The sequence below is a fragment of the Lynx rufus genome, unplaced genomic scaffold (genome assembly GCF_022079265.1).
Source record: "Lynx rufus isolate CCGP_SWC_20201006 ecotype Redwood Valley unplaced genomic scaffold, mLynRuf1.p SCAF_39, whole genome shotgun sequence".
Taxonomy (NCBI): domain Eukaryota; kingdom Metazoa; phylum Chordata; class Mammalia; order Carnivora; family Felidae; genus Lynx; species Lynx rufus.
Window position 1 is genome coordinate 447,298 of NW_025814855.1, and position 26,826 is coordinate 474,123.

Below are 26,826 nucleotides of genomic sequence, written 5' to 3' on the forward strand. Positions count from 1 at the left end.
GGTCACCTTAGAGCCCAGCGGCCAGGATCCTCCCTGAACACCTTGAAGACCTAGACATCCACGATCCGCTGCCCTCTCCCTCCGTCGCTGGTAGAGGGCGACACCGCTGCAGCTAACTAGATTCCGCGAGGAGATGGCGCGCCCGGTCCCGCGGCCTTCTGGGAGATGTAGGCGACCGGGGGGGCGGGGGAACACGCATGCGTAGTGGAGAATCTCAGAAGCGGGTGACTTGAGCAGGGAGGGGTGGGCGTCTGCTTCGCTAGTGGCATGCGGTGTAGAACCTGGCGTCTATCTTGCTGCCGGTGGTAAAGCTGCGCGGGTAGCGCTAGGGACGAGGAAGCGGCGGGGCAGCCGGGAGGACCCGGGCGGGGTCGCAGGCGGCTCCAGCGGGGGCAGGTGCCTACTGGTGGCCGTCACTGGAGGTCGTCCCCCAGATCCGCTGTCCCGGCGGGGGCCTCACTTTCTCCGGGTCCAACGCCCCCTCCCCCCTCCCAAAGGAGTAGTTCAAGTCCTGTCCAGTCACAGGAGACAGCTCAGGTCCCAAGAGTCCTCGGACCCACTTGCCAAGAGGCAAGTTCTGAGCCCCATCCCCACTCCCAGTGTATGGTGGTGAGCAGGGACTGGATTCTCAAAGGAAAAGGCAGTTTCCAGTGTACAGCACTTAACGAAATCCTGCCCTGATTACAGAGGAGGCTTTTTTTTTTTTCTTTCTTTCTTTTTTTTTTTTAGACCCTGATTCCTCCCTCTGAGAGAAACCCTCTATTCTATGTCCTCTGGGATCCCTGGCCAGGCCTCTGGGAGGCCTTTTCTCCATTCTGGAAGGGGGCATCACAAACACACAAATCAAAAAATAAAATATTAACATCACCCCCAGATACCCCCGCTTCTGTTTCATTCCAGTCAATATCATTTCCCCTCCAAAGGTTCACAAACATTATCCCGATTTCTGTTACCATGGAGACTTTTTGTCGGTTTTTGAACTTTACATAAATGGGGTTTTGAAGTATGCGTTTTTGTTTCTCTTCTTTTGCTCAACGCTGTGTTTGTGAGATTCATCCTTTTTGTTGTTGTTTTTGTAGCAGTTTGGTCCAGTGTTCCACTGTATGAAAACGCCAAATTCACTTAATTCTACTATTGGTAGATATTTGGGTGGATGACGCTTTGGGACTTTCATGAACACTATTGTTATGGACATTCTTGCATGTACACTGGTTGCATCTTGGTATGCCTTTCTGATTGCGAATAGGCCCAGGAGTGGAATTGCTGGGTGACAGGTTGTCCTATTGTTGAGCTTTAGTAGATGCTGCCAAACAGTTTTCCAAGGTGGTTATATTACTTTATACTCCTAAAGTAGTATGTAGAAGTTTCAATTGCTCTACATTCTTGCCAACACAAAGATATTATGAGTCCTTTTAATTTTAGCCATTCTGGTAGGTGTGAAGTGCTATGTCCATTTTTTTTTTTAATTTCCCTGATTGAGCTATAATTTATGAGCAACAAAATGCACCCATTCTAAGTGCATAGTTCAGTGTGTTTTGGCAAATGTATGCAATCCTATAACCACCCACATAACCAATGCAGGGAACATTTCCATTACTCCAAAAGTGTCCTGTGCCCCTTTTAGTTGATTCCCTCCTCTCACCCAAGACTCTTGCAACCCTGATCGCTTTCTGTTTCTACAGTTTTGTCCTTTCTAACATCTGATATAATCTCTGGTGTTCAAGCTGGTGTAAGCCAATTACACCCTATCTCTCCAACTGACTACAGCTGAAATCTCTGAATAGAATTCAAAAACAACTACCTGGGGTGCCTGGGTGGCCCAGTCAGTTACATGTCCGACTTCTGCTCAGGTCATGATCTCATGATTCGGTTCGTGGGTTCAAGCCCCGCATCAGACTCTGTGCTGACAGCTAGGAGCCTGGAGCCTGCTTTGGATTCTGTGTCTCCCTCTCTTTATGCCCCTCCCCTGCCCACACTCTGTCTCTCTCTCTTTCTCAAAAATAAACATTAAAAAAAAAACCCAACTACCTAAGAATGCTGAAAAGTAAACAATATCAGGCAGATTGGGTGATTTGGTACAGAATTTAAAAACTTGAATAATGATATGTATGTAATAGAGGTGTGTTTGTGTTTTCTCCCCTTATATTTTCTCCCAGTTTTGACAGATGGACAGCCCAAATCCTGGAACTGTAAAATAGGTTCAGACAGCAAGACTCCAGGAAACTCCTCCTCCTCCATTTCTAGCCAGAGGACCAGTAAAAGAAACCTTAGTTGACTGAAGAGTTTCAGGGGAATTCTAATCTTTTCCTGCTCTTTCCACCCACCACTTTGTCTGGAAAGCACACCCCATTGCACAGAACTGCACAATAGAACAAAGCCAAAGCTTAGAGAGACCTGCCTCTGTGGTCAGAGAAAGCAGAAAGAGGACACTTCTGTCTGAAGAATGTGGGGGAATTTCCCAATTACTTTTTCTGTTGCTTTCTTCTCACTCCTAAGTCCCAAAGATGGCCCAGTGGCACAGAACTGAACTCTGAAAGAAACCCAAGTTTCTGGCCAGAGAAACTAGGGAAAAGAGCTGCTGGTTGCCCAAAATTGGGAGGGGAAATCCTGGTGAGGAGAGAGCTGAAGAAGAGGAGCCTCACACTCCATTTCTGAACTGACATAAGTCCTGGGCTCACCGTCATGACCAAACATGAAACAGAGCCAAAGAGGCATAAGAAAGGCTTTGGGAACTGAAACAAATATAAAACAAAACCAACATTCCAGGATACCCCTGAGCGATGCATATGTCAGGTAGACCCCAACACCATAGGACACTTTGAAACTGAAATGACATTGGAATACCATCCACAGAAAATGAGGCAGAACTTACAGTCTAAACCTAGCTGGGTTGATTGCTGATAGAACAAACAATTCGACATTTCCAGCTAATTTTAACAAATCCCGGAGTCTCACAACATAATATTCAAAATATCCAGGGCACAATCCAAATTATTTGATATAAAAATGACCAGGGAAATATGACCAATGACCAACACTTAGAGAAAAAGACTCAGATGCCAATCCTGAGATGACCCAGATGTTGCAATTATCAAAGACTTTAAAGCAGCTATTATACGGGGCGCCTGGGTGGCGCAGTCGGTTGAGCATCCGACTTCAATCAGCCAGGTCACGATCTCGCGGTCCATGAGTTCGAGCCCCGCGTCAGGCTCTGGGCTGATGGCTCAGAGCCTGGAGCCTGTTTCCGATTCTGTGTCTCCCTCTCTCTGCCCCTCCTCCGTTCATGCTCTGTCTCTCTCTGTCCCAAAAATAAATAAATGTTGAAAAAAAATTAAAAAAAAAAGCAGCTATTATAACCACGCTCCTTGAGGTAAAGGTAAACACAAATGAAATAGAAAGGTGGAATTGTCCCTCAGTACGGAAGTTAAAACTGGAACTTGAAATTAGACCGTAGCAAATTTTGGACTGAAATAGAGAGTTCACCAAATGGATGTGCTCAGGAGCAGAATAAAATAGCAGAGGAAAGAATCAGTGAGCTTGAAGATAGATCAAACTGAAGAATAAGCAGAACAAAATGATAAAAAAATAATGAACAGAACCTCGGTGACCTATGGGAAAATATCAAAAGATCTCAAGTTGTGTCATTAAAACATCAGGAAAGGATAAAGAGTAGTGAAGGAAAAAATACTTGAAGAAATAATGGCTACAAACTCCCCAAATTTGGAAAAAGGCATACATTTACGAACTCAGGAGTCTCAGTCATCCCCAACAGAAAACTTATGCCCATATATCATAAGCTGCTAAGTACTGCCCCCCACCAAAGGAAGGAAGGAAGGACAAAAGAGAATATTGAAAGCAACAAGCTAAAAATAATTTTAAAAAGGAAACATTTCGTGTAAAAGAGCAATGATTCCAGTGATGGAGGACATCACATCAGAAATCATAGAAGTGACGAGAGGGTGGGAAAACATCTTTAAAGTGCTGAAAGGAAAAAAAAAACAAAAACAAAAAACTCTCTGTCAAATGGAAGACCCATATCTAGCAAAAATATCCATCAGAAATGAAGCAAAGGAAAGGCATTCTTAGATGAAGAAAAAGTAAGAGACTTCACCACCAGCAAACCTGCTCTATTAAAATGCTAATGGAACTTCTTCAGGCTGAAAGGAAATAACACCAGAAGGATAACTGGAACTTCAAGAATGAAGGAAGAACAGCTGAAATGATTAACTATTTGGGTAAACATAATAACTTTTTTCTCCTTTTTAAAAAAATGTTTTATTTATTTTTGAGAGAGAGAGAGAGAAAAGAGAGAATGAAAGGGGGGGGCAGAGAGAGGAGACACAGAATCTGAAGCAGGCTCCAGGCTCTGAGCTGTCAGCACAGAATTTTGAACAAAATTCCATTAGAAAAAAAGCAAGAGTTCGGGTGATGACAGTTTCTCATTGGCTCAGTTGTAGGGGCGGTTGATTTCTTGTGGGAAATGCAGTTTCCATCTTCTGTTGGGACCTGTAATAGATGATTCTTTTCTGTTGGGAGTCTTCTGATGGGTTCTGTTACTGACAACTCTCGACGTGGAGTGGTACAGCATGACAGCTCCACCTCTGGCCTCCCAACTCCTTTGTAGTGAGTTTTGCCTGTATTAATTTCACCGCATGAATATTGACAGCAAAAATTATATTGCCTGAGAACTTTTGAATGTATGTAGATATAATACACATGGGTAAAGGGATCTATGTGGCCGTAAGGCACCTATATTTTACTTGAAGTATAAAATATTACCCCTAGATAGACTACTACAAGTTAGATATGTGGGGCGCCTGGGTGGCTCAGTCAGCTGAGCGTCCGACTTCAGCTCAGGTCATGATCTCACACTCTGTGAGTTCGAGCCCTGCGTCGGGCTCTGTGCTGACAGCTCAGAGCCTGGAGCCCGCTTCAGATTCTGTGTCTCCCTCTCTCTCTTCTCCTCCCCTGCTCATGCTCTGTCTCTCTCTGTCTCAAAAATAAATAAAAGCATTAAAAAAATTTTTTTAAATAAAAGTTAGGTATGTATACCATAATCCCTAGAGGAACTACTGAAAAATGCAAAGATATATAGTTAAAATGTCTATAGATAAACTAAGATGGAATGCTACAAAGTGTTCAAATAATCCAGAGAAGTCAGGAAAACGCAAACAAAGGAACAAATCACGGGAGAGGTAAACTGAAGACAAACAATATTTTAGGCCTAAATCCAACCTTATAAATAAGTACATTAAAAGTAAATGATGTACGAGTGCCTGACTGGCTCCATCTATAGAATATGTGACTCTTGATATCAGGGTTGGGAGTTTGAGCACTACATTGGGTGTAGAGTTTAGTTTTTTTTTTTTTTAATTTTTTTAACGTTTATTTATTTTTGAGACAGAGAGAGACAGAGCATGAACAGGGGAGGGGCAGAGAGAGAGGGAGACACAGAATCTGAAGCGGGCTCCAGGTTCTGAGCGGTCAGCACAGAGCCCGACGCGGGGCTCAGACTCACGGACCATGAGATCATGAGCTGAGCTGAAGTCGGATGCTTAACTGACCGAGCCACCCAGGCGCCCCTGTAGAGTTTAGTCTTAAAGAAAGTGAATGACAGGGGCGCCTGGGTGGCTCAGTCAGTTGAGCATCCGACCTCAGCTCAGGTCATGATCTCACAGTTCGTGGGTTCGAGCCCCAAGTCGGGTTCTGTGCTGACAGCTTGCTCAGAGCCTGGAGCCTTGGATTCACAGAGCTTTGGATTCTGTGTCTTCTTCTCTCCCTGCCCCTCCCCCATTCACACTTTGTCTCTCAAAAATAAATAAATGTACAAAAACTTTTTAAAAAGTGAATGACATAAACAAGTTAAAAAACAGTGTCATATTGTTGAAAACCAACCCCCATGCTTTGGAGCCACAATATAATGCAAAGATAGAGTTTGGGATAAAGAGAAACAATAGCTTTATTGCTTTTCCGGGCAGAGAAGGTTACAGCAGGCAATGACCTTCAAAAAACTACAAGCCTGTCTGGAGGAAGGGGTTGGGGGATTCATAGGGAAATACAGGATCTAGATGTTTTTGACAAGAATTGTGTGTTTGCTGCTAGCCTCCTTTGTCTGACTGAGACACCCAGGTGCCCCTATTTATTTATTTATTTTTAAATGTTTATTTATTTATTTTTGAACGAGAGAGTGAAAGCAGGGGGAGGGGCAGAGAGACAGGAGAGAGAGAGAATCCCAAGTAGGCTCCAACGCTTAACCAGTTGAGCCACCCAGGTGCCCAGAAAAAAGGTTACTTTAAAAGCAAGCTTTGCGGGCACCTGAGTGGCTCAGTCAGTTAAGCATCCGATTTTGGCCCAGGTCATGATCTCTCAGTTCCTGAGTTCGAGCCCTGCATCGAGCTCTGCACTAACAGATCAGACCACGGAGCCTGCTTTGGATTCTGTGTCTCTCTCTGACCCTCTGCCACTCATGCTCTGTCTCTCTCTCTCTCAAAAATAAATAAACATAAAGAAAATTTTTTTAAATAAAATAAAATCGAGCTTTGCTGAAGCATTAGTGCAGCCATTTTGAATTTTGTTCAGCTTGATGCGTTTAAGTAGTTTTGATAATGGATAAAACACAAACAAAAACAAGACCCAACTGTATGGTATCTTCAAGATTCCCATTTTAATACAATGATATAGGTAGGTTAAAGGTAAAAATTGGGGAAAAAATATATGGCAAACACCAATCAGAAGAAAGTTGGAGTGACTATGCTGTTATCAGACAAAGTAGACTTTTTTTTTAAGTTTATTTACCTATTTTGACAGACAGAGACAACGTGAGTGGGGGAGGGGCAGAGAGAGAGGGAGAGAGAATCCCAAGCAGGCTCTGTGCCGCCAGCACAGAGCCTGATTTGGTGCTCCAACCCAGGAAGGTGAAAGATCACGACCTGAGCCGAAACCAAGAGTCTGATACTTAAGCAACTAAGCCACCCAAGCGCCCCAGACAAAGTAGATTTCAGAGCAAAGAAAATGGCCAAAGATTAGAAAGGACATAACATAAAGGTAAAAGTTCAAATTTATGAAAAAGACATAATTCATCTAAATGTGCATGCGCCTGACAATAGAACTCCAAAATAAATGAGGCAAAAACTGGTAGAATTAAAGAAAAACTAGATCCATAATTATAGTGGGAGACTTTAATACTCCTCTCTTTGTAATTAATAGAACAAGTCGGGTAGCTCAGTCAGGTGAGCGTCTGACTCATTTAATTTCGGCTTAGGTCATGATCTCACGGTTCATGGGGTCAGGCCCCTTGTCTGGCTCTGTGCTGACAGTGTGGAGCCTGCTTGGGATTCTCTCTCACCCTCTCTCTGCCCCTCCCTGCCTCTCAAAATAAATAAATAGACATTAAAAAAAAAGAGAACAAGTAGTTGGAGATTTATGAAAATATAGAAGACTCAAATAACACTATGAACAAACTTCACTAGTTTGTGATTTGCCCCATCATAAACCACATTTCTGACCCATTTTCCCATACTTAAAAAAATTATTTTAAGTGGGCTCTACACCTAACGTGGGGCTTGAATTCATGACCCCAAGATCAAGAGTCACATGCTCTACCCACTGAGCCAGCCATGCGCCCCTTCCTATACTCTTTTTTTTTTTTTACAAAAACTGAATCACAATACTGCTTAATATAATCTTTTGCTCACTATATGGTGAACTTATTTGTATATGAATAATTATAGGCTTGTTGTGGGACCCTTGAGTGTGAAGGTCAAGAAAGAATTCTTAAGACGTTTTCCAGGTCGAGTTACTTAAGTTTATTTAAGTCACACAGGGACAGGACCTGTGGGCAGAAAGAGCTGCACTTTTGCTGTATGAAACTGGTGTTATATGCTTTTAGTGCTGAAGGTGTGGGGATGTGCAGGGAGTATTAGGTCATAAATGTCTTCTTTGAATTTCCACTTGTGAAACTACTTTTGCAAGATTTCTCTGGTACTTATCATTCAGCTGGATATTAACTATCAGTGAGATGTTCAGGCAGTCATGAATCTCTTTAAGAAGAAGAGAAAACTTTGCACCCTCAGCAACCTTAAAGATTTAAGGGTCAAGATTGCTCAGGGGGTCATGATGTGGGGAACAAAGGCGGAAGGAAATGGTAGATAAAGTAAATTTCCTTATAACCCGTTGACAAATACTTGAGTCAGGCACAGTATAACATTTCTCCTGGAACCCCACTTCAAATTACATTAATTGGATTGAATAAAAATGACATGATCAAACTATTAAAAAAAAAAAGAGGGGCGCCTGGGTGGCGCAGTCGGTTAAGCGTCCGACATCAGCCAGGTCACGATCTCACGGTCCGTGAGTTCGAGCCCCGCATCAGGCTCTGGGCTGATGGCTCAGAGCCTGGAGCCTGTTTCCGATTCTGTGCCTCCCTCTCTCTCTGCCCCTCCCCCGTTCATGCTGTGTCTCTCTCTGTCCCAAAAATACATAAACGTTGAAAAAAAAAAAAAAAAAGAATGTAGCAACCAGTATTTATTTGACCTTGTTGGAACTATGCAGGCTATATAGTTCAGCCTTCTGGGCTAAAGGTGAACATTTTTCTGCTTCTATCCCTTTTCAGGACTAGAGCTTTCTTCCTATTTTTTTTTTTTTTAATTTTAGGTTTATTTATTCTTGAGAGAGAGAGAGAGACTTACACAATGCATGAGTAGGGGAGGGGCAGAGAGAGAGAGGGAGACACAGAATCCGAAGCAGGCTCCAGGCTCTGGGCTGTCAGCACAGAGCTAGACTCGCGCCTCAACTCACGAACTGTGAGATCATCACCTGAGCCGAAGTTGGACACTTAACCAACTGAGCCGCCCAGGTGCCCCTTCCTAAATTTTTATCTTAGAAATAATTTTAATCTTACAAATGTTAAAAAGCAAAATTCAACCAAGTAAATTTGAACTCTGGGGGATGAAGATGGCCCATATAACAGATTACGTTTTCGGTACAGACTAGGAAATTTGTGACAACAAGTTAAGACTATACTTCTGAGGGAGATTGAGAGTGCAGTTAGTTTAGAATGTATTAAATCCGGATTTGATTGCTAGGCTTAAGTAACACCATTTTGGGCCTGTGGTTTTATATTTTTAAGATTTTATTTTATTTTTCATATGAAATTTATTGTCAAATTGGTTTCCATACAACACCCAGCGCTCCTCCCAACAGGTGCTCTCCTCAATGCCCATCACCCACCCCCCTCTCCCTCCCACTCCCCATCAACCCTCAGTTTACTCTCAGCTTTTTTTTTTAATTTTTACTTTTTAAAATTTACATCCAAATTAGTTAGCATATAGTGAAACAATGATTTCAGGAGTAGATTCCTTAATGCCCCTTACCCATTTAGCCCATCCCCCCTCCCACAACCCCTCCAGCAACACTGTTTGTTCTCCATATTTATGAGTCTCTTCTGTTTTGTCCCCCTCCCTGTTTTTATATTATTTTTGCTTCCCTTCCCTTATGTTCATCTATTTTGTATCTTAAAGTCCTCATATGAGTGAAGTCATATGATTTTTGTCTTTGACTGATTAATTTCACTTAGCATAATACCCTCCAGTTCCATCCACATAGTTGCAAATGGCAAGATTTCATTCTTTTTGTTTCCCGAGTAATACTCCATTGCATATATATACCACATTTTCTTTATCCATTCATCCATCAAGGGACATTTGGGCTCTTTCCATACTTTGGCTATTGTTGATAGTGCTGCTATAAACATGGGAGTACATGTGTCCCTTCAAAACAGCACACCTGTATCCCGTGGATAAATGCCTAGAAGTGCAACTGCTGGGTCGTAGGGTAGTTCTATTTTTAGTTTTTTGAGGAACCTCCATACTGTTTTTCTGGAGTGGCTGCACCAGCTCGCATTGCCACCAACAATGCAAAAGAGACCCTCTTTCTCTGCATCCTCGCCAACATCTGTTGTTGCCTGAGTTGTTAATGTTAGCCATTCTGACAGGTGTAAGGTGGTGTCTCATGGTGGTTTTGATTTGTGTTTCCCTGATGATGAGTGATGTTGAGCATTTTTTCATGTGTCGGTTGGCCATCTGGATGTCTTCCTTGGAGAAGTGTCTATTCATGTCTTTTGCCCATTTCTTCACCGGATTATTTGTTTTTTTGGGTGTTGAGTTTGATAAGTTCTTTGTAGATTTTGGATACTAACCCTTTATCTGCTATGTCATTTGCAAATATCTTTTCCCATTCTGTCGGTTGCCTTTTAGTTTTGCTGATTGTTTCCTTTGCTGTGTTAAGATTTTATTTTTAAGTAATCTCTACGCATAATATGGGGCTCAAACTCACAAACTCGAGATCAAGAGTCTCATGCTCCACCTACTGAGTCAGCCAGACACTTGTATGGTTTTCTTTTTAACACGGAAAAGTTGTAACAATAGTAGACTTCCTGTAGACCTTTCACTAGCTTTCCCTAATGTTAACATTGTAGGTAACCATGATATATTTATCAAAGCTAGGAAATTACCAGTGTGCCTGGCTGGCGCTAATCGAAAAAGCATGCGACTCTTGATCTTGGGGGTTCGAGCCCTACGTTGGATGTAGAGATTACTTAGAAATTAAAAAAGAATTTTTTTAACCTAGGAAATTACCATTGGTTCAATGCTACTGACTGAAGTACAGACTTTATTTGAATTTTTCCCCCCCTAATGTCCATTTTTGTTTCAGGATCCCACATTGCATTTATTTGTGGTGTCTCCTTAGTCTTCTCCAGTCTGTGACAATTCCTCAGTCTTTCCTTGTCTTTCATGACCTCAATACTTTTGCAGAATACTGCTCAGTTATTTTCTATAATGTCTCTCAGTTTGGGTTTGTCTGGTGTTTTCATGATTAGATTGAGATGGTGCATCTTTGACAAGAATTCCACGAAGGTCATGGTTAAGGTGATGCCTGCCAGGTTTCTCCACTGTCAAGTTACTGTTTTTCCCTTCATAATTAAATAACAGGGGTGCCTGGGTGGTTCAATTTGTTAAGTGTGGGACCCTTGATTTTATTTAGCTCAGGTTAGTCTGCACACTGGGCACAGAGCCTGCGTGAGATTCTCCGATTTCCTCTCCCACTGCCCCCCCCACCCCCTACTGATGTGCTCTCTCTCAAAAAAAAAAAAAAAAGTTAATTAATTAAAAATTAAAAAAAATAAACATATTGTGGGAGATTCTAGGAGAATCATCTCATTCTTTCCCAGGCTGTGTTGGAGGATGCCAACCTAGTACCTTGGGCCTCAAACCCTACATGGGCTACTCTGGGGGTCCTACCATCCATTCCCAATGTTAATGCTGGATGGTGGGAGTAGGAATATTTATTTTTTTGTATATATCCGAATGGTTATTGGAATTTACACACATATATACATAAGACTGAGAATGTGTATCTTTTTTCAAGCATGTTGTCTATTACTAATTATAACTTACATATTTTTTTCTATAATGCATACACTGATTTTTAGTATTCATATTCTATCTAAAATCCTTACTTAGCTTTCCTATTAATTCAAAATTGTGCGGGTACCTGGATGGCTCAGTCGGTTAAGTGTCTGAGTCTTGATTTACCCTCAGGTCATGATCTCATGGTTCAAGAGACAGCCCGGAAAGGGGCTCTGCACTGACAGCATGGAGCCTGCTTGGGATTCACTCCCTCTCTCTGCCATTCCCATACTTACTCTCTCTCTTCAAATAAATAAACATTAAAAATTGTGTAGCTTATTTTGATTAAGTAAATAATACTGTCAATGAATAATGAGTGTACTTAATCTGAATTTTATTTTTATTTATTTAAAGTTTATTTATTTTGAGAGAGAGAGAGAAAGCACGAGTCAAGGAGGAGGAGAGAGGGAGAGAGAGAGAATCCCAAGCAGGCTCCTCGCTGCCAGAGGCAGGGCTGGAACCCAGGAACCATGAGATCATGATGCAAGGCGAAGTCCAATGCTTAATCCACTGAGCCACTCAGGCGCTCCTGAATTTTAACAGATTTTTCTGAAAAAAAAAAAAATATATATATATATATATACAGTAAGATAATTATTTTATTCAAAATTATAAAATACGCAGTAAGTAAAAATAAGGCTGTATACAATAATAATGGCGTCGGATTAAAACCACAGGAGAAAAAAATTACCCACGAGTCCATATTGATATCAATAAATAGGTGAATAAATAATTGGAGACGACAGGACAGCTCTTCCGGGCAACTTTCTCCGACGACCCGCGCCGGTGGGGGTCAGGGCTGAGTGAGGCACAGGCGCACGACCCGCCGGCTGAGTCCTGACCCCAGCCCTCCCACGGACGTCGCGGAGGGTCTACAGCTCCGCGCAGCCACCAGAACAGCGGAAGTCCCGAAACCGCCGCGCCACTGCCCGGGGCGGGGCGGGGCCGCGGAGCCTCCTGGGACGCACACATCCGGGTCTTGGCGCGCGCACGCGCACCCGCCCCAAACATGGCCGCCGCCTCGGGCCCGGCCGCCCGCCTGCGGGAGGTGAGTGCCGCCGCGCCCCTCGGCTTCTCGGTTCCTCACTTTCCCTCCGGACAGTGATGTGGGGGGCGGGGTATGTGGAGGCGGGGAGGGGTCAGCCGGATGTCGGTGTGGTGTGTCCGGTGCGTCCGCGGGAGGTTTTCACGGGTGGAGCGGGTGCGTCCGGCTCGTAGGGGCGCGGGTCGGCCCGGGGCATGGCTGCCCTAGCGACTAAAGACGCAAATCCGCCGCTGGTGTGGACGTTCCCCGGTGGGGGTGGACGCCCCCGGCGGGTGAAGACGTCTCAACTCTTTCCTTCGCGTTGCTCAGGGTATCTGCGCTCGTATCCGGCTGGTCCTTCCCCAGGGAACGTTTGCCCCGGCCTGCCGGGTGTCCTGGCCCGGCCGCTGGGGCGAACCCCTAGTCGACCGCTCATCTGCCGGATAGTAGGTAGATCCGCGTCGGTGGGTCTCAGGCCCAAGTGGCCGCGTTGCGCCGGTAGATTGTGCCATTTCTCACGGAGTCCCGCAGGTGTCACCCCGCACCTGTTTTGTTTTTTTTTTTTTTCCCCTCCACCTAATACCTGGAAGTCAGATATTGCCACTCTCAGGGCCGCGTTGTTCCACCTGTTTAGGGGCCGTTTCACCTTCCTCTTCCTTGGTTTCGTGGTTCATGTTTTTTTAACTCCTCTAACCCCCAGTAGTTCTTTTTTTTTTAATCCCTCTAACCCCCCAAAAGTTTTTGTACATACAGAGAAGTTGAAATACTTTTGCGACCTCATACCGACCCGTTAACATCTGATGTATATTTGCTGTATCCGTATATTTTCCTCTGTCCATCCTTTCAGCCATTCATTAATCTTTTTGGGGCGCATTCAAAGTAAGTTGCAGATAGTACAGTGTTTCCCCCTCAATGTTTCCCTCTCAAACACTACACTACTGCTTTTTTAAGTTTTTGAGGCAAAATTGACTTACAGTGAGATGGTGAAATGCATAGATCTTCATTGTACCACTGCATAGTTTTGACAAATACTACCCAAACTTTTATCAGAATTACCATGACCACAGAAAGGTCTGTTATCCTTTGCCAATTAAAAAAAAAAAAAAGTTGGTTGTTAGGGACTTGAGCTTGTAAAAATATGTGTTGACTACCAAGCCTTTGTTTTCTTTCTTTCTCCCCCTGCCACCCCCAGCAGAACTTTCCTCCATTCTATTGCTTGTTTCTCTCTTCACACCCAATTTTTTTATTTTTAAAAGTTTCACACAGAGAAGTGGCAGGAATAGTTCAATTAAGACTTGTAAAACTATCCAGATTCTCAAGTTATTAATACTTTGTCACATTAGCTTTTCTTTTCTCCCTGCCTCAAACATGTGCACACACATACTGTTTTTATATTTTACACACGCACACACACACACACACACACACCCCTCCCAAGAGAGTAAAAGGTTTATTACTCACATAATAAGACTTTCTTGGGAGAGTAGGGCAGATTTCCCCAGGTAATCCAAAAAGAGCTTGAGAGCAGGAAAAGGAGACTGGCTGGGCTTTAACTGTGATTAGAGAGTGGAATTGGGATGAGGGTGGCCTAGCTTTTGTTGGGGCTTGCATGGTGTGAGCACCCTGCTAACACCAAGGAGAAAGTACACAGGCTTTCTAGTTAGCTTACCTACATGTGGGGCAGTAGGGGGGGACAGGGGAGTCTTGAAAAATGCTAGCAGTCATCATCAAAATGGAGTCACACTTTGTCACAATTGGCATTAGGATAGAGTTGAAGTTGGTAGGAAACTATTTTTGTTAAAGAATACATCACTTAAACAAGTAAAGTAAACATTATCATGGGTGGTCCAAAGAGATCGGGGGGAACCATGTGGATGGGGTTGGACAGCTGAGGTCTGCCACAATTTGATGTCAGACATGCAGGCATCAAGCCTAGGTGGAACCCTTTGCAGGTTTGTAGAGACTGGGGATAAAGCCCTTCAGACGTCAGTGCCTTGGAATAGATTTCTATACAAGCTTGGCACATCCATATAAAACTGTTACTTCTCTTGTGAAATCTTAAGGTATCAGAAGCATTCCAATGGGATCTAGACAAGTGGTTCTGACCCCAGCAGACTCATCACCTTTTTTTTTTTTTTAAGACAGCTTTATTGAGTAGCGCCTGGGTGGCTCAGTCAGTTAAGCTTCCGATTTCGCCTCAGGTCATGATCGAGAGCTCTGGTCAGACTGTGCTGACATCTCAGAGCCTGGAGCCTGCTTCAGATTCTGTGTCTCCCTTTCTCTACCCATCCCCTGCTCACGCTCTGTCTCTCTCTCAAAAATAAATATGAAATTAAAAATTCTAAAGACAGCTTAATTGAGATATATTTCACAGCTTTATTGGTATATACAATTAACCCTTTAAGGTATACAATTTAGTGCTTCTTAGTATATTCACTATATTGTGCATCCATCACCACTATCAAGTTAAAATATTTTTATTATCCCCCAATAGAAAACCTCTGCCCCCCCCCCCAAAGAAAAAGGAAAAGAAAACCTGTGCCAATTAGCAGCCACTCCTCATCTCTTTTATCCCTTTGAGCCCTAGGCAATCATTAATCTTTTTGTCTCTATGCATTTGCCTATTCTAAACTGTTCATAAATGGCCATACAATATATAGTCCTTTTTGGGGGGGCTTCTTTGGCTTCGCATAATGTTTTCAAGGTTCATCCTTGTAGCAGCATCTATCAGTACCTAGTTCATTTTTATGTGTAAGTAATGTCCCATTGTATGGATACACCTCATTTGTTTCCGTTCATTAGTAGATGAACATTTGAGTTGTTTCCACTTTTTGGATATTAGGAATAACACTTCTGTAAACATTCATGTATACTTTTGTGGGGGTGGATGTATTTTTTTATTTTCTTGGATAACTGCATTAGGAGTGGGACTGATTATATCCATTCTACTGGGCATGAAGTGGTATCTCACTGTGGTATTGATATGCATTTCCCTGATAGTTAATGATGTTGAGCATCTTTTTCATTGTGCTTATTTGTCCATTTGTATATCTTTGGAGAACTATCAGTTCAGATCCTTTGCCCGTTTATTAAGTGGGTTATTCATCTTTTAATTATTGGGTTGAAAGGGTTATTTATTTATTCCAGATATCTGTGCCCTATCATATATATGATTTGCAAATATCTTAACCTATTCCGTGTTATTTTTTTTTTTAAGTTTATTTATTTATTTTGGGAGAGAAACAGAGAGGGAGGGAGGAGCAGAGAGAAAGGGAGAGAGAGAGAATCCCAAGTAGGCTCCGTACTGTCAGTGCAGAGCCTGATGCAGGGCTTGACCTCATGACTTGTGAGATCGCGACCTGTGCCAAGATCAAAATTTGGACACTTTATTAATAACTTAATAATTATCAAATTTATTAAGCATGCATTGACTTATTACAGGTTTATTGAGATATACTTCACATACATAAATTCATCCAAAGTGCACAATTCAGTGGCTTTCAGTATGTTTACAAAGCTGAGCAACCATCACTGCTATGTAATTCCAAATGTTTTCATCAGGCCAACAAGAAACCCCATGCTCTTTCTCCTAGCACCTAGCAACCACTAATTGACTTTCTGTCTATATAGAATTACCTGTTCTGGACATTTCATATAAATATGATCATACACAATGTATAGTCTTTTGTGTCTGAGTTCTTTCACTGAGGATAATGTTTTTAAGGTTTATCTATGTTGTTGAAGCATTCATTTATCAGTACCGCATTCCTTCTTATGGCTGAAGAATGTTCCATTGTGTGAGTTTCCATATTTTGTTTAGCCATTCTTCAGTTGATGGACATTTTATTTGAGTTTCAACTTTTTGTTTATTATGAATAGAGCTGCTATGAACTTGCAATTCACATACAAGTTTATGTTTGGATATATGTTTGCATTTGTCTTGAGTAGATAGGTAGGAGTAGATTTCTGGGTAACATAACTCTCTGTTTAACTTTTTGAGGAGCTGTCAGACTGTTATCCTAAGCAGCTGCACCATTTTAATTCCCACCAACTGGAAACTGGGTTCCAGTTTCTCCACATCCTCACAACACATGTTATTGTCCGTTTTTTATATTGGCAACACTTGTGAGTTTGAAGTGGCATCTCACTGTGGTTTTGATTAGAATTTCCCTAATGACAATGATGTCGATCATCTTTTCATGTGCTTGTTGGCCATCTGGATGTCTTCTTTGGAGAAATGTCTATTCAGATCCTTTGCCTGTTTTTAAAAATTAAAAATTTATTTTTGAGAAAGAGAGGGAGAGTGAGGGGCAGAGAGAGAGAGAGAGAGATTGATTCCAAAGCAGGCTCTCAGCTGTCAGCGCAAAGCCTGACACAGGGCTTGAACTCACGAACCATGAGATTATGACCAGAATTGAAGTTGGACGCTTAACCAACTGAGCCACCCAGGTGCCCCTATCTTTTGCCTATTTTTAAAATTTGGATTGTTTTGGTTTTGAGTTGTAAGAGTTTAATATCTTCTGTATACAAATCATTTATTAGATGTATGCTTTGTAAGTATTCTCTCCCATTTGGTGGGTTGTCATTTCACTTTCTTAAGGGTGAATAACTCTTATTTCAATAAAGGAAGCATCTATTATAGATTAAATGGATGTTCCCTTTACTCCTTAAGGCCTATTTTCCATATTCCCAGAACAGTCGTGATCACAGCTTTGGTAGGTATCTTGCCAGGGCATTTTAATATTTTTACTTCCAGAATTTTTGTATGTCTAAAAAATTTCCCCAAGTGGTATCATGGTGTATATGTCTGACTTAGTTTTTTTAAATACACACATTCATCCTTCCCCTACAGACCTCTAGGAAGGTGCTTTCCATCTTGTCTTCACAGGACATCCAAGGCCACCCAGGCCCCAGTGTACTCAGAGGGTCTAGTATGGGAAACATGCAGTATGGTGGCAAGGCAGCCTCAGGAGGCCTGTTCCTGTAGGTGAAGAACTCATAATGACCAGGAGTGACATCTGGGACATGGCCCTCTTGAGCAGCTAGCTCCTCCACATCACTATTGAATGCTGTGGATGTAGCAGGTTTCTAGGGTCTTGGTCTTGGCTTTAAAGTAAACTATTCTGATGTTTTATTATTAGGTGTGATATTTACCTTGATTCCTTATATCCTTAATTGTTAAGAATTTTCATCAGGAATTGGAGTTTTCCTTAAAGTACTTTCAGAATTTATTAATATAGGTTAAAGGGGTCTACTTTTTTTTTTTTTTAAAGTAGGTTTTATGCCCAGTGTGGAGCCCAATGCAGGGACTGAACCCATGACCCCAAGATCAAGACCTGAGCTGAGATTGAGTCAGTCGCTTAACCAGCTGAGCCACTCAGGCACACCAAAGGGGTCTACCACTTTAATTGAGAGCATTTGATCATGAATCTGGGTGAGATTTCCACAAATTACTTTCTTAATTTTTTGAGATAGGGTGTAGAGGACTTCTACTTTTATCTGAAAATATGGGGAATTGTATCAATTGACATTCTAATGTACCCCAGTCCTTGCATTCCTAGGATAAATCCAAGTTGCCATTTTGGTAACTTTCTACCGTTTCTTAGTTAAATCCCCTTCTCATGACTGATAATGCTTATATGTGCTTTTTTTTTTTTTTAATGTATATTTATTTTTGAGAGAGAGAGCGCGCGAGCAGGAGAGGGGCAGAGAGAGAGGGAGACATAGAATCTGAAGGAGGCTCCAGGCTCTGAGCTGTTAGCACAGAGCCCAACACAGAACTCGAACCCACAAACCACGAGATCGTGACCTGAGTCAAAGTCGGACGCTCAACCGACTGAGCAACCCAGGCGCCCCTTGTGTGACTTTTTTTTTTATGATCACTCTCACCAAAGTGTGCCTGTTTTGTCAGGCTTTTCAAATAACAGACTGGCGGCATTTCAAATAAGAACATAGGGCTCGAACTCACAAACCGCGAGATCATGACCTGAGCTAAAGTTGGACACTTAACCAACTAAACCACCCAGGTGCCCCACCAACTTTTTTTTTTTTTTTTTAAGTTTATTTATTTTGAGAGAGGGAGAGAGAGAAAATCCCGAGCAGGCTCTGTGCTGTCAGCCTGAGGCAGGGCTTGATCCCACAAAGTGTGAGACCATGACCTGAGCCAAAACCAAGAGTGGGAAGCTCAACCAACTGAGCTGTGCAGGCACCCCACAAGGCCAACACTTTCTGAGGAACTGTTAGCTGCATCCTCATTTGCCACATGTTTTGAGATACACCAGTTCCATTGTTTAGTTTGGTGCTAGGTGTTTCCTAATTTGTTGAGATTTCTCTTTAATCTGTGAATTACTGAGAAATAGGTTTTCATTTTTCCAAAAAAAATAGAGGTTTGTTTTACTTACTGTTTTTCTTTCTTTTTTTAAGTTTCTTACTTAATTTTGAGAGAGAGAGAGAGAAAGAAAGAAAACATGAGTGGGGGAGGGGCAGAGAGAGAGGGAGAGACAGAGAATCCCAAGCAGGCTCTACTCTGTCAGCACAGAGCCTCATGCTGTCCTGGAACTCATGAACTGTGAGATCATGACCTGAGCCAAAATCAGGAGTTGGATGTTTAACCCACTGAGCCACGCAGCCACTCCACTTACTGTTTTTCTTATGTTTGGTTTTCTTTCTGCTACTCGTTTTTAACATGACCACATTTGTAGTCAAGAGGCTGTGGTCCGTGTCATACTGTGGTGTGGCTTTGGTTGAACTTGTTCTTTGGCCTGGTATTGTCAGTGTTAGCAAATGTTCCACTTGCACCTGGAAAGCATTTGTTAGGCTCTAATTATTGACTCATGGCTCTTCATCCAGTTGTTATTGCTGCATTTTATATGATACTGGTGCATATAATATGGTCATTGCTAGATTTGATGTATATATTTTTTGAAGTTTATTTTGAGAGCGCATAAGTATGAGCGGGGAAGGGGCAGAGAGAGAGAGAGAGAGAGAGAGAGAGAGAGAGATGGGGGGAGAATCCCAAACAGGCTCTGTGCTGTCAGCCTGGAGCCTAACCTGGGGCTTGAACCCACAAACCATGAGTTCATGACCTGAGTCAAAATCAAGAGTTGGATGCTTAATTGAATGAGCTACCCAGGAGCCCCTGGATTTGATTTAAATCCAAGTTCATCATTTCCTTTTCTTTGCATTTCTTCCTTCTGGGTTTTGTTTTGGTTTTGTTTGTTTGTTTGTTTTTGTTTTTTTGTGAGTTTTTTTGGTGAAGAAAACAACTTTTTCTAATTCTTCTGGCTAATGTCCTTGGAGATAAATTTTTTTTGTTTTTCTGAAGCTCTCTTTGTCTTACCCTTACTTTTTTTTTTTTTTAAATGTTTATTTATTTTTGAGAAAGAGAAAGAGCATGAGTTGGGGAGGAGCAGAGAGAGAGAAGCAGCCTCCAGAACCTGACATGGGGTGCAAACTCATGGACTGTGACCTGAGCCGAAGTCATACGCTTAACTGACTGAGCCACCCAGATGCCCCTTCTCACCCTCACTCTTGATTAATAGTGTATCCGAGAGGTTTTCCCCCTCAGCACTTTTTTTTTTCCCAGAGCAGAAAAAGATGGTTTTATGAAAGCACAGGGACAGGGTCCGTGGGTGGAAAGAGCTGCCTCTCCCTCAGCACTTTTGAAGTAGGCTTCCAATACTTTCAGGTTTCTATTTTTCTCTCAAGTGGTCTGTCACGATACTTTTTACTCCTTCACCAGTGTTCTCTCTTCTTTCTGCTGGTCTTTAAGACTATCTTCTTAGGTATAGATTGCTCTCTATTTATGCTTGAGACTCCATGTTTTTTGAGTCTGAGATGCCTAAGTAGTGTTGCTGGGTAGAATTGCTGGGTAGTGGAATATGCCCATTTTATATTTGGATGGTTGCTGCATATGGTTTTTATTCTCACAGCTTGTTTTATTTTTACTCATATGAAAAGTGCATATTTTGTGGTTTTTTTTTAATTTTTTTTTTTCAACGTTTATTTATTTTTGGGACAGAGAGAGACAGAGCATGAACGGGGGAGGGGCAGAGAGAGAGGGAGACACAGAATCGGAAACAGGCTCCAGGCTCCGAGCCATCAACCCAGAGCCCGACGCGGGGCTCGAACTCCCGGACCGCGAGATCGTGACCTGGCTGAAGTCGGACGCTTAACCGACTGCGCCACCCAGGTGCCCCTTTAATTTTTTTTTAGAGAGAGTGAACATGTGAATGAGGACGGAGCAGAGAGAGAAGGAGAGAGACTTTTTTTTTTTTTTTTTTAGGAGAGAGACATTCTTAAACAGTCTCCTTGCTGAGTCCCACAACCCTGAGATCATGACCTGAGCCGAAATCAAGAGTCAGATGTGTAACTGAGTCACTCAGGCACCCCTACATATTTTGTGTTCTTAAAGTTGCAATTTATAATTGTCTCAGTGATGGTGAGAATGAGCAGATACTCCTGTGTTCAGGATATTTGAATTTTCTCTCCATGAAGTGCCTTTTTGTATCTCCTTCCCCCCTTTTTTGTTCTGTTCTGTAAGAATTCTTTATAGATCTTGGGCATTATTCCTTTGCCTCTTTTGTATTTTATAATATTGTTTCTCCATTTGCCACTTGTGTTTTGACTCTTACTGTGTTTTTGTTGGTGTGGAAATTTAAAACGTTGATACCACATTTGTTCATCTTTATCTGTATGGTTTTTGCTTTTTTTTTTTTTAAGTTTATTTATTTATGATGGGGGGGGCGCCATAAAGAGAGAGGGAGGGAGAACGAATATGAGCTGAGGAGGGGCAGAGAGAGAGGGAGAGAGAGAAGCCCAAGCAGGCTGTCAGGGCACAGAGCCCAACACAGGGTTTGGACTCATGAACTGTACAGTCATGACCTGAGCAGAAATCGAGTTAGATGCTTCACTGACTGAGCCACCCAGGTGCCCCGGTTTTTTGCTTGTTGATCATGAAGGTGTCCTACATGATTTAAACTTTGATATTACGTTGGGATCTTTCTCCATTTAGAATATTTAAAAAAATATTTCTTTCTGAGGTAAGGATCTTATTTCATTTTGCTTACAAAATATGAGGAGTCATTTGTCTTGATATCATGCAAAGGGTTGGGAGGGTGGTTAGAGGACAATCAGTAATGGTGGAGACACTGGTAGCCACTTACAGAATGGCATCCATTTCCCATGTCAGAGCTAGACTCAGACGTGACCTAGCTCTCACAATAACGGTGAGGGGCGGTCATTCACAGCTCCAGGACTTTCAGAACTTCCAGGTCATGGAGTGAAAGCAGAACTCGACCACAAAGCCGGGATAAAAACTGCTCATTCAGCACTGTCATAAGCACATTGTGAAGTTGGGGCTTTGAAAATGTGTCCTGATTGTTGATATGGGTAGTGGGTGGTAGAATAAGCACACAGTAGCCAAGGTGGTGTTCCAGTGAGCAGTGACACCTGGCCTCTCATCTCCCACATCTCACTTTCATTCTTTTGGTAATATTTTTCTCCATTACCCTTCTTCCTGCTTCTTCTCTAGGAAGATGAAATGCTGTATGGCTCTTTTAACCTGTTCTTGCCTCCATCCCTAAAGTCTCACTTTACCTTCCCCTTATACAGATACTAATTTGAAAAAGTAAAAATACACAGCACAGAATGTAAATTGGTGCAACCACTGTGGAAAACAGTGGGGAGCTTCCTCGAAAAAATTAAAAATAAAAATACCATATTATCTAGTAATTCCACTCCTGGGTATTTACCCCCAAAAAGAAAATAAAACACTAATTCAAAATGGTATATGCCCCCTGTTTATTGCAGCATTATTTACAATAGCCAAAATATGGAAGCAACCCAAGTGTCTATCAATAGATGAATGGATAAAGATTGTGCTATGTACATATTACTCATACTTATGAATATTACTCAGTCATAAAAAAGTGAGATTTTGCCATTTGCAACAACACGGATGGATCTAGAGGCTATTATGCTAAGTGAAATAAGTCAAGCAGAGAAAGACATACCATATGATTTCATTTATATGGGGAATCAAAAAAACCCAAATGAACAAACATATAAAAAGTAGAATCAAACTGAGATCAGACTGATGGTTGCCAGAAGGGAGGGATGTGGGGATGGGCAAAATGGTGAAGGGGAGTGTGAGGTATAGACTTTTAGTTACGGAGTGAACAAGTCATGGGATTAAAGGTACAGTATAGGGAATATAGTCAATAGTATTGTAATGGTGTTATATGGTAACAGATGGTAGCCACTTGTACTGAGCATAGCATAACCTGTAGACTTGTCAAGTCACTGTGTTGTACATCTGAAACCAATGTAACATAGTGTGTCATCTTTATTTCAATAAAAAAATAAGCCGGGCAAAATTAATAACAAAATAAAAATATGGATTCACATACCTGGCCTGTCATCATTTTTTATTCCCTTTCAGATATAACTTTATGTACTTAAGTCTTTTTCATTCTTTACTTTTCAGCCTGGGAAATGAGATTGAAAATGACACCTCAGAATATTCCTGAGGAAGAACTATCCTGTGACGTGGAAATGGAAGGATTTGCAAGAGAGGGTTCCCATCTTTCCATTCTAGGTAATAATCGGGACTGTAAGAACTGGGAGGGACATTTGAGGCAGTCAGCTTTAACTCAGGAGAAACCAGGGACTCAGGAAATAATTTGTGAATATTCTGGACTTGGGGAGCGTTTGAGTGCAAGTTCAGACCTTCTGCCATCTAAGAGAGTTCCTACAAATGGTTTTCATATACGTGACTCAGATGTTAAAAGTTTGGATTGCGACCCAGCTTTACACAGTTGTGCAAAAAATTACGTAGCTAAGAGAACTAGTGACAGTGATGCTTGTGGAAGAGCCTTCGACCATTCTGGCGAGGTTTTTCAACTTGGAAGAGATCAAACAAGAGAGAAACCCTATAAATACCCTGAAAGTGTTAAATCTTTCAATCATTTTACTCCTCTTGGTGAACCAAAAGTACTGAAAAAGGGGAAGAAACTGTATGAAGGTAAGGATTTGGGGGACATCTTTACCCTGAGTTCGTCTCTTAATGAAAACAGGAGGAGTCACCTTGGAGAGAAACTGTATAAATGCAGTGAATGTGGCAAATGCTTCAAACGGAACTCTTCTCTTGTTTTGCATCACCGAACTCACACTGGAGAGAAACCTTATACCTGTACTGAATGTGGAAAATCATTCTCCAAAAACTACAACCTAATTGTGCATCAAAGAATCCATACAGGAGAGAAGCCCTATAAATGCAATAAATGTGGGAAAGCCTTCAGTGATGGGTCAGCTCTCACACAACACCAGAGAATTCACACTGGGGAAAAACCTTATGAATGTCTAGAATGTGGGAAAACCTTCAACCGAAATTCATCACTGATTTTGCATCAAAGAACTCATACAGGGGAAAAACCATATAGATGTAATGAGTGTGGGAAACCTTTCACCGACATCTCCCACCTCACCGTGCATCTCAGAATCCACACTGGGGAGAAGCCCTATGAATGTAGCAAATGCGGAAAGGCTTTCCGGGATGGCTCATACCTTACCCAGCATGAGAGGACTCACACTGGAGAGAAGCCCTTTGAATGTGTGGAGTGCGGGAAGTCCTTCAACCGAAACTCTCACCTCATTGTGCATCAAAAAATTCACTCTGGGGAGAAACCCTATGAATGTAAAGAGTGTGGGAAAACTTTCATTGAGAGTGCTTACCTCATCAGGCACCAGAGGATTCATACTGGTGAGAAGCCCTATGGCTGTAACCAGTGTCAGAAACTTTTCAGGAACATTGCTGGCCTCATCCGGCACCAGAGGACTCATACTGGTGAGAAGCCCTACGAGTGTAATCAGTGTGGTAAAGCTTTCAGAGACAGTTCCTGTCTGACCAAGCACCAGAGAATTCACACAAAGGAGACCCCATACCAGTGTCCTGAATGTGGAAAGTCCTTCAAGCAGAACTCTCACTTGGCGGTACATCAGAGACTCCACAGCAGGGAGGGTCCCAGCCAGTGTCCTCAGTGTGGGAAAACGTTCAGAAGGAGCTCGTCCCTCATCCGACATCAAAGAAAACACTCTGGAGAGCAGCCCATGGAAGCATAATGATTGTGGGCCACATTCATCTACTGACTGGCTCTCAAGAAGCTGTGTGAAGGAGGAATGTCTTCAGAGGTGACTTCTCCCTGTCAGACAATAATGTTTTAAGCTATTCAGTGAACTGATGAATGTGAGGCATTCCTTAGCCATACTATTAAATCTATACGTTGAGGAACTCCTGGAGAAAACACAGGGTAGTAGTAAATGTAGAAGAGGCTTCAGGAATGATGCAGCTAGTACCAAACATAATAGCACACACACTGGAATAAAATCTGTGGATGTCAAGAAGGTACTCTGAAGATGCATCAGAGTGCTTAAGAAAGAACCTATGGATGTGTTCAGTGTGTAATCAGTATGTGGAATACTTTAATGAGGAACATCTGCCTCGTACATAAGCAAACTTTTATTAGGATCAAGTGTAATTAGTGGCAGGAGCTCTTACCGTCTACTCTGTGTCAACAAAGACATCCTGGTGATAGACCCCATACAACACTCCACCCCACAGCAACCACAGAATCGCAGTTAGATTTTGCTGTTTGTATGTATTTCTATGTTACAGCCCCGTCAGATGTTCAGGATTTATTTCGGAAGGGGCAAGTAGGTGAGGACGTTGCTTGTGAATGAACAATGAAATTCTCCCTTTTAATACTGGAGCGGGCTTGTACTAAGATGGAAAGGTTGCTGCTGAGAAATGTGATGCGTTGCTTTAGTTGTGGAAATAAAAATAGAACGAGTTCTTACATTTCTGTTATCACTCCCCATTGTTCATCTAGTACACTACTAATTTGTTCCATGCAGTCATGCCGAACCATGATTATAAAGGTTTTGTTACCATGTTGAAAATGCTTATAATATGGAAGGCAACAACAACAATAAAAAAAAGCATAAAATAGAAGGCTTGCTGTTACTACAGCCATGTAAAGATATGTGCACATACGGATGTAGATTGGAAATTTGTCATAGAGAAATAAACATGGCTTTCTTAGGGGCCTCCATTCATGTCTGATTTTTTCTATATTGTAAAATATACATTGTTGCTATAATATTTTGATAAGGAATAAAAAGAGAAAGCCAAAAGGCAAATTTGGGGTTTCTTTGGACTTTTTTTTTTTTTTTTTTTTTTTTTTAATGAAAAGGGGCTAGTTCAGCGTCACAGGGCAGCTATAAGTATGGATGAAAGGCATCCAGGAAGAAGTTTCTCTCAAGTCAGGGCATCCCGTGACCCAAGGCATAAGAATAATTTCCTTTTTTGGAGACCTGGAGGTGAGAGAATAGGGCTGAGAAAATAGGGAGTGGGAGGCTGTTGAGAGGTCTAGGATGATCTGGGAACATCCCTCCTGGGGAAATACAGTGCTGGCCAGGGGAGAGCTGCCCAGGCTGGTTGGCAGGTCTGCAGAGCCCTGGGGGTGGCTCCCCTTGAGAGTCACTGAATGAAGGCTGTGAGATAATAAGTTTATGTTGTTTTAAGCTGCTGAGTTTGGGGTAATCTGTTACGGAAACGATAGAAAACTAACACACATTATAGAAAATACTTGCCTGCCCTTTCCCTCTCTTCCTTGCGCTCCTTTCTGATACTCCAGCAGGGCCATTGCCAATTTACACCACTCTTTCTTATAAGTTAGGAAAAGAGCCCCGTTGGGGCAGTGGGGGAGGAAAACGCTTGCTTCAGAGCTATTACAACTGGGTGCTGGGCTGCATCTGTGGGCAGGGCTAAGCGCCAAGACCGTGAGGCTCAGAGACTGAGGAGCCTGGTGCATCACCCCTTACAAGCCCTGCCTGACTCCCGGACAGTATGACTAGGTTTAACCATATGTCCAGACCCAAGACCTCCCCCTTCCTCCCACAGGCTGGGTTGCAACTCTTCCTTAACAAACAATCAGGAACTCCTGTTGGAAGGCTAAATTATGGCCTCCCAAATGTGTCTACATCCTAATCCGTGGGACCTTTGATTGTTAGTGTAGATGCAAAGGGAATTTGAAGGAGTGATGAAGATCTTAAGATGTGGAGCTGATGCTGGGTTATGTGGTGGGGGCGGTGTCATCACAGGGGTCCTCAGTGGGTCAAAGTCAGAGGAGAGGTGATGATGGAGCCAGAAGTTAGAGCAATGCATTTGAAGATGGAGAGATGCCATGAGCCAAGGAATGGGGGCGCTCCTAGAACCTGGCAGAGGCAGGGAAACTGGTTCTCCCTCCACAGCCTCCAGAAGACACCAGCCCTGCTGAC

At 42.4% G+C, this 26,826-nt stretch overlaps 1 protein-coding gene across 1 annotated transcript; it reads left to right on the top strand.

The window, feature by feature from the left end:
* The first annotated feature begins 12,478 nt into the window (after positions 1 to 12,478).
* ZNF329 (zinc finger protein 329) lies at positions 12,479 to 25,493 on the top strand. Its single transcript, XM_047094409.1, has 2 exons — positions 12,479 to 12,513; positions 22,976 to 25,493. Exon 2 carries the CDS (start codon positions 22,984 to 22,986, stop codon positions 24,607 to 24,609), a length of 1,626 nt encoding a protein of 541 aa, XP_046950365.1. The 5' UTR covers positions 12,479 to 12,513; positions 22,976 to 22,983; the 3' UTR covers positions 24,610 to 25,493.
* Positions 25,494 to 26,826: the final 1,333 nt, after the last annotated feature.

Excerpts from the sequence above, each read along its gene's own strand:
- ZNF329 (XM_047094409.1), top strand. The coding sequence starts at position 22,984 with ATGAGATTGAAAATGACACCTCAGAATATTCCTGAGGAAGAACTATCC.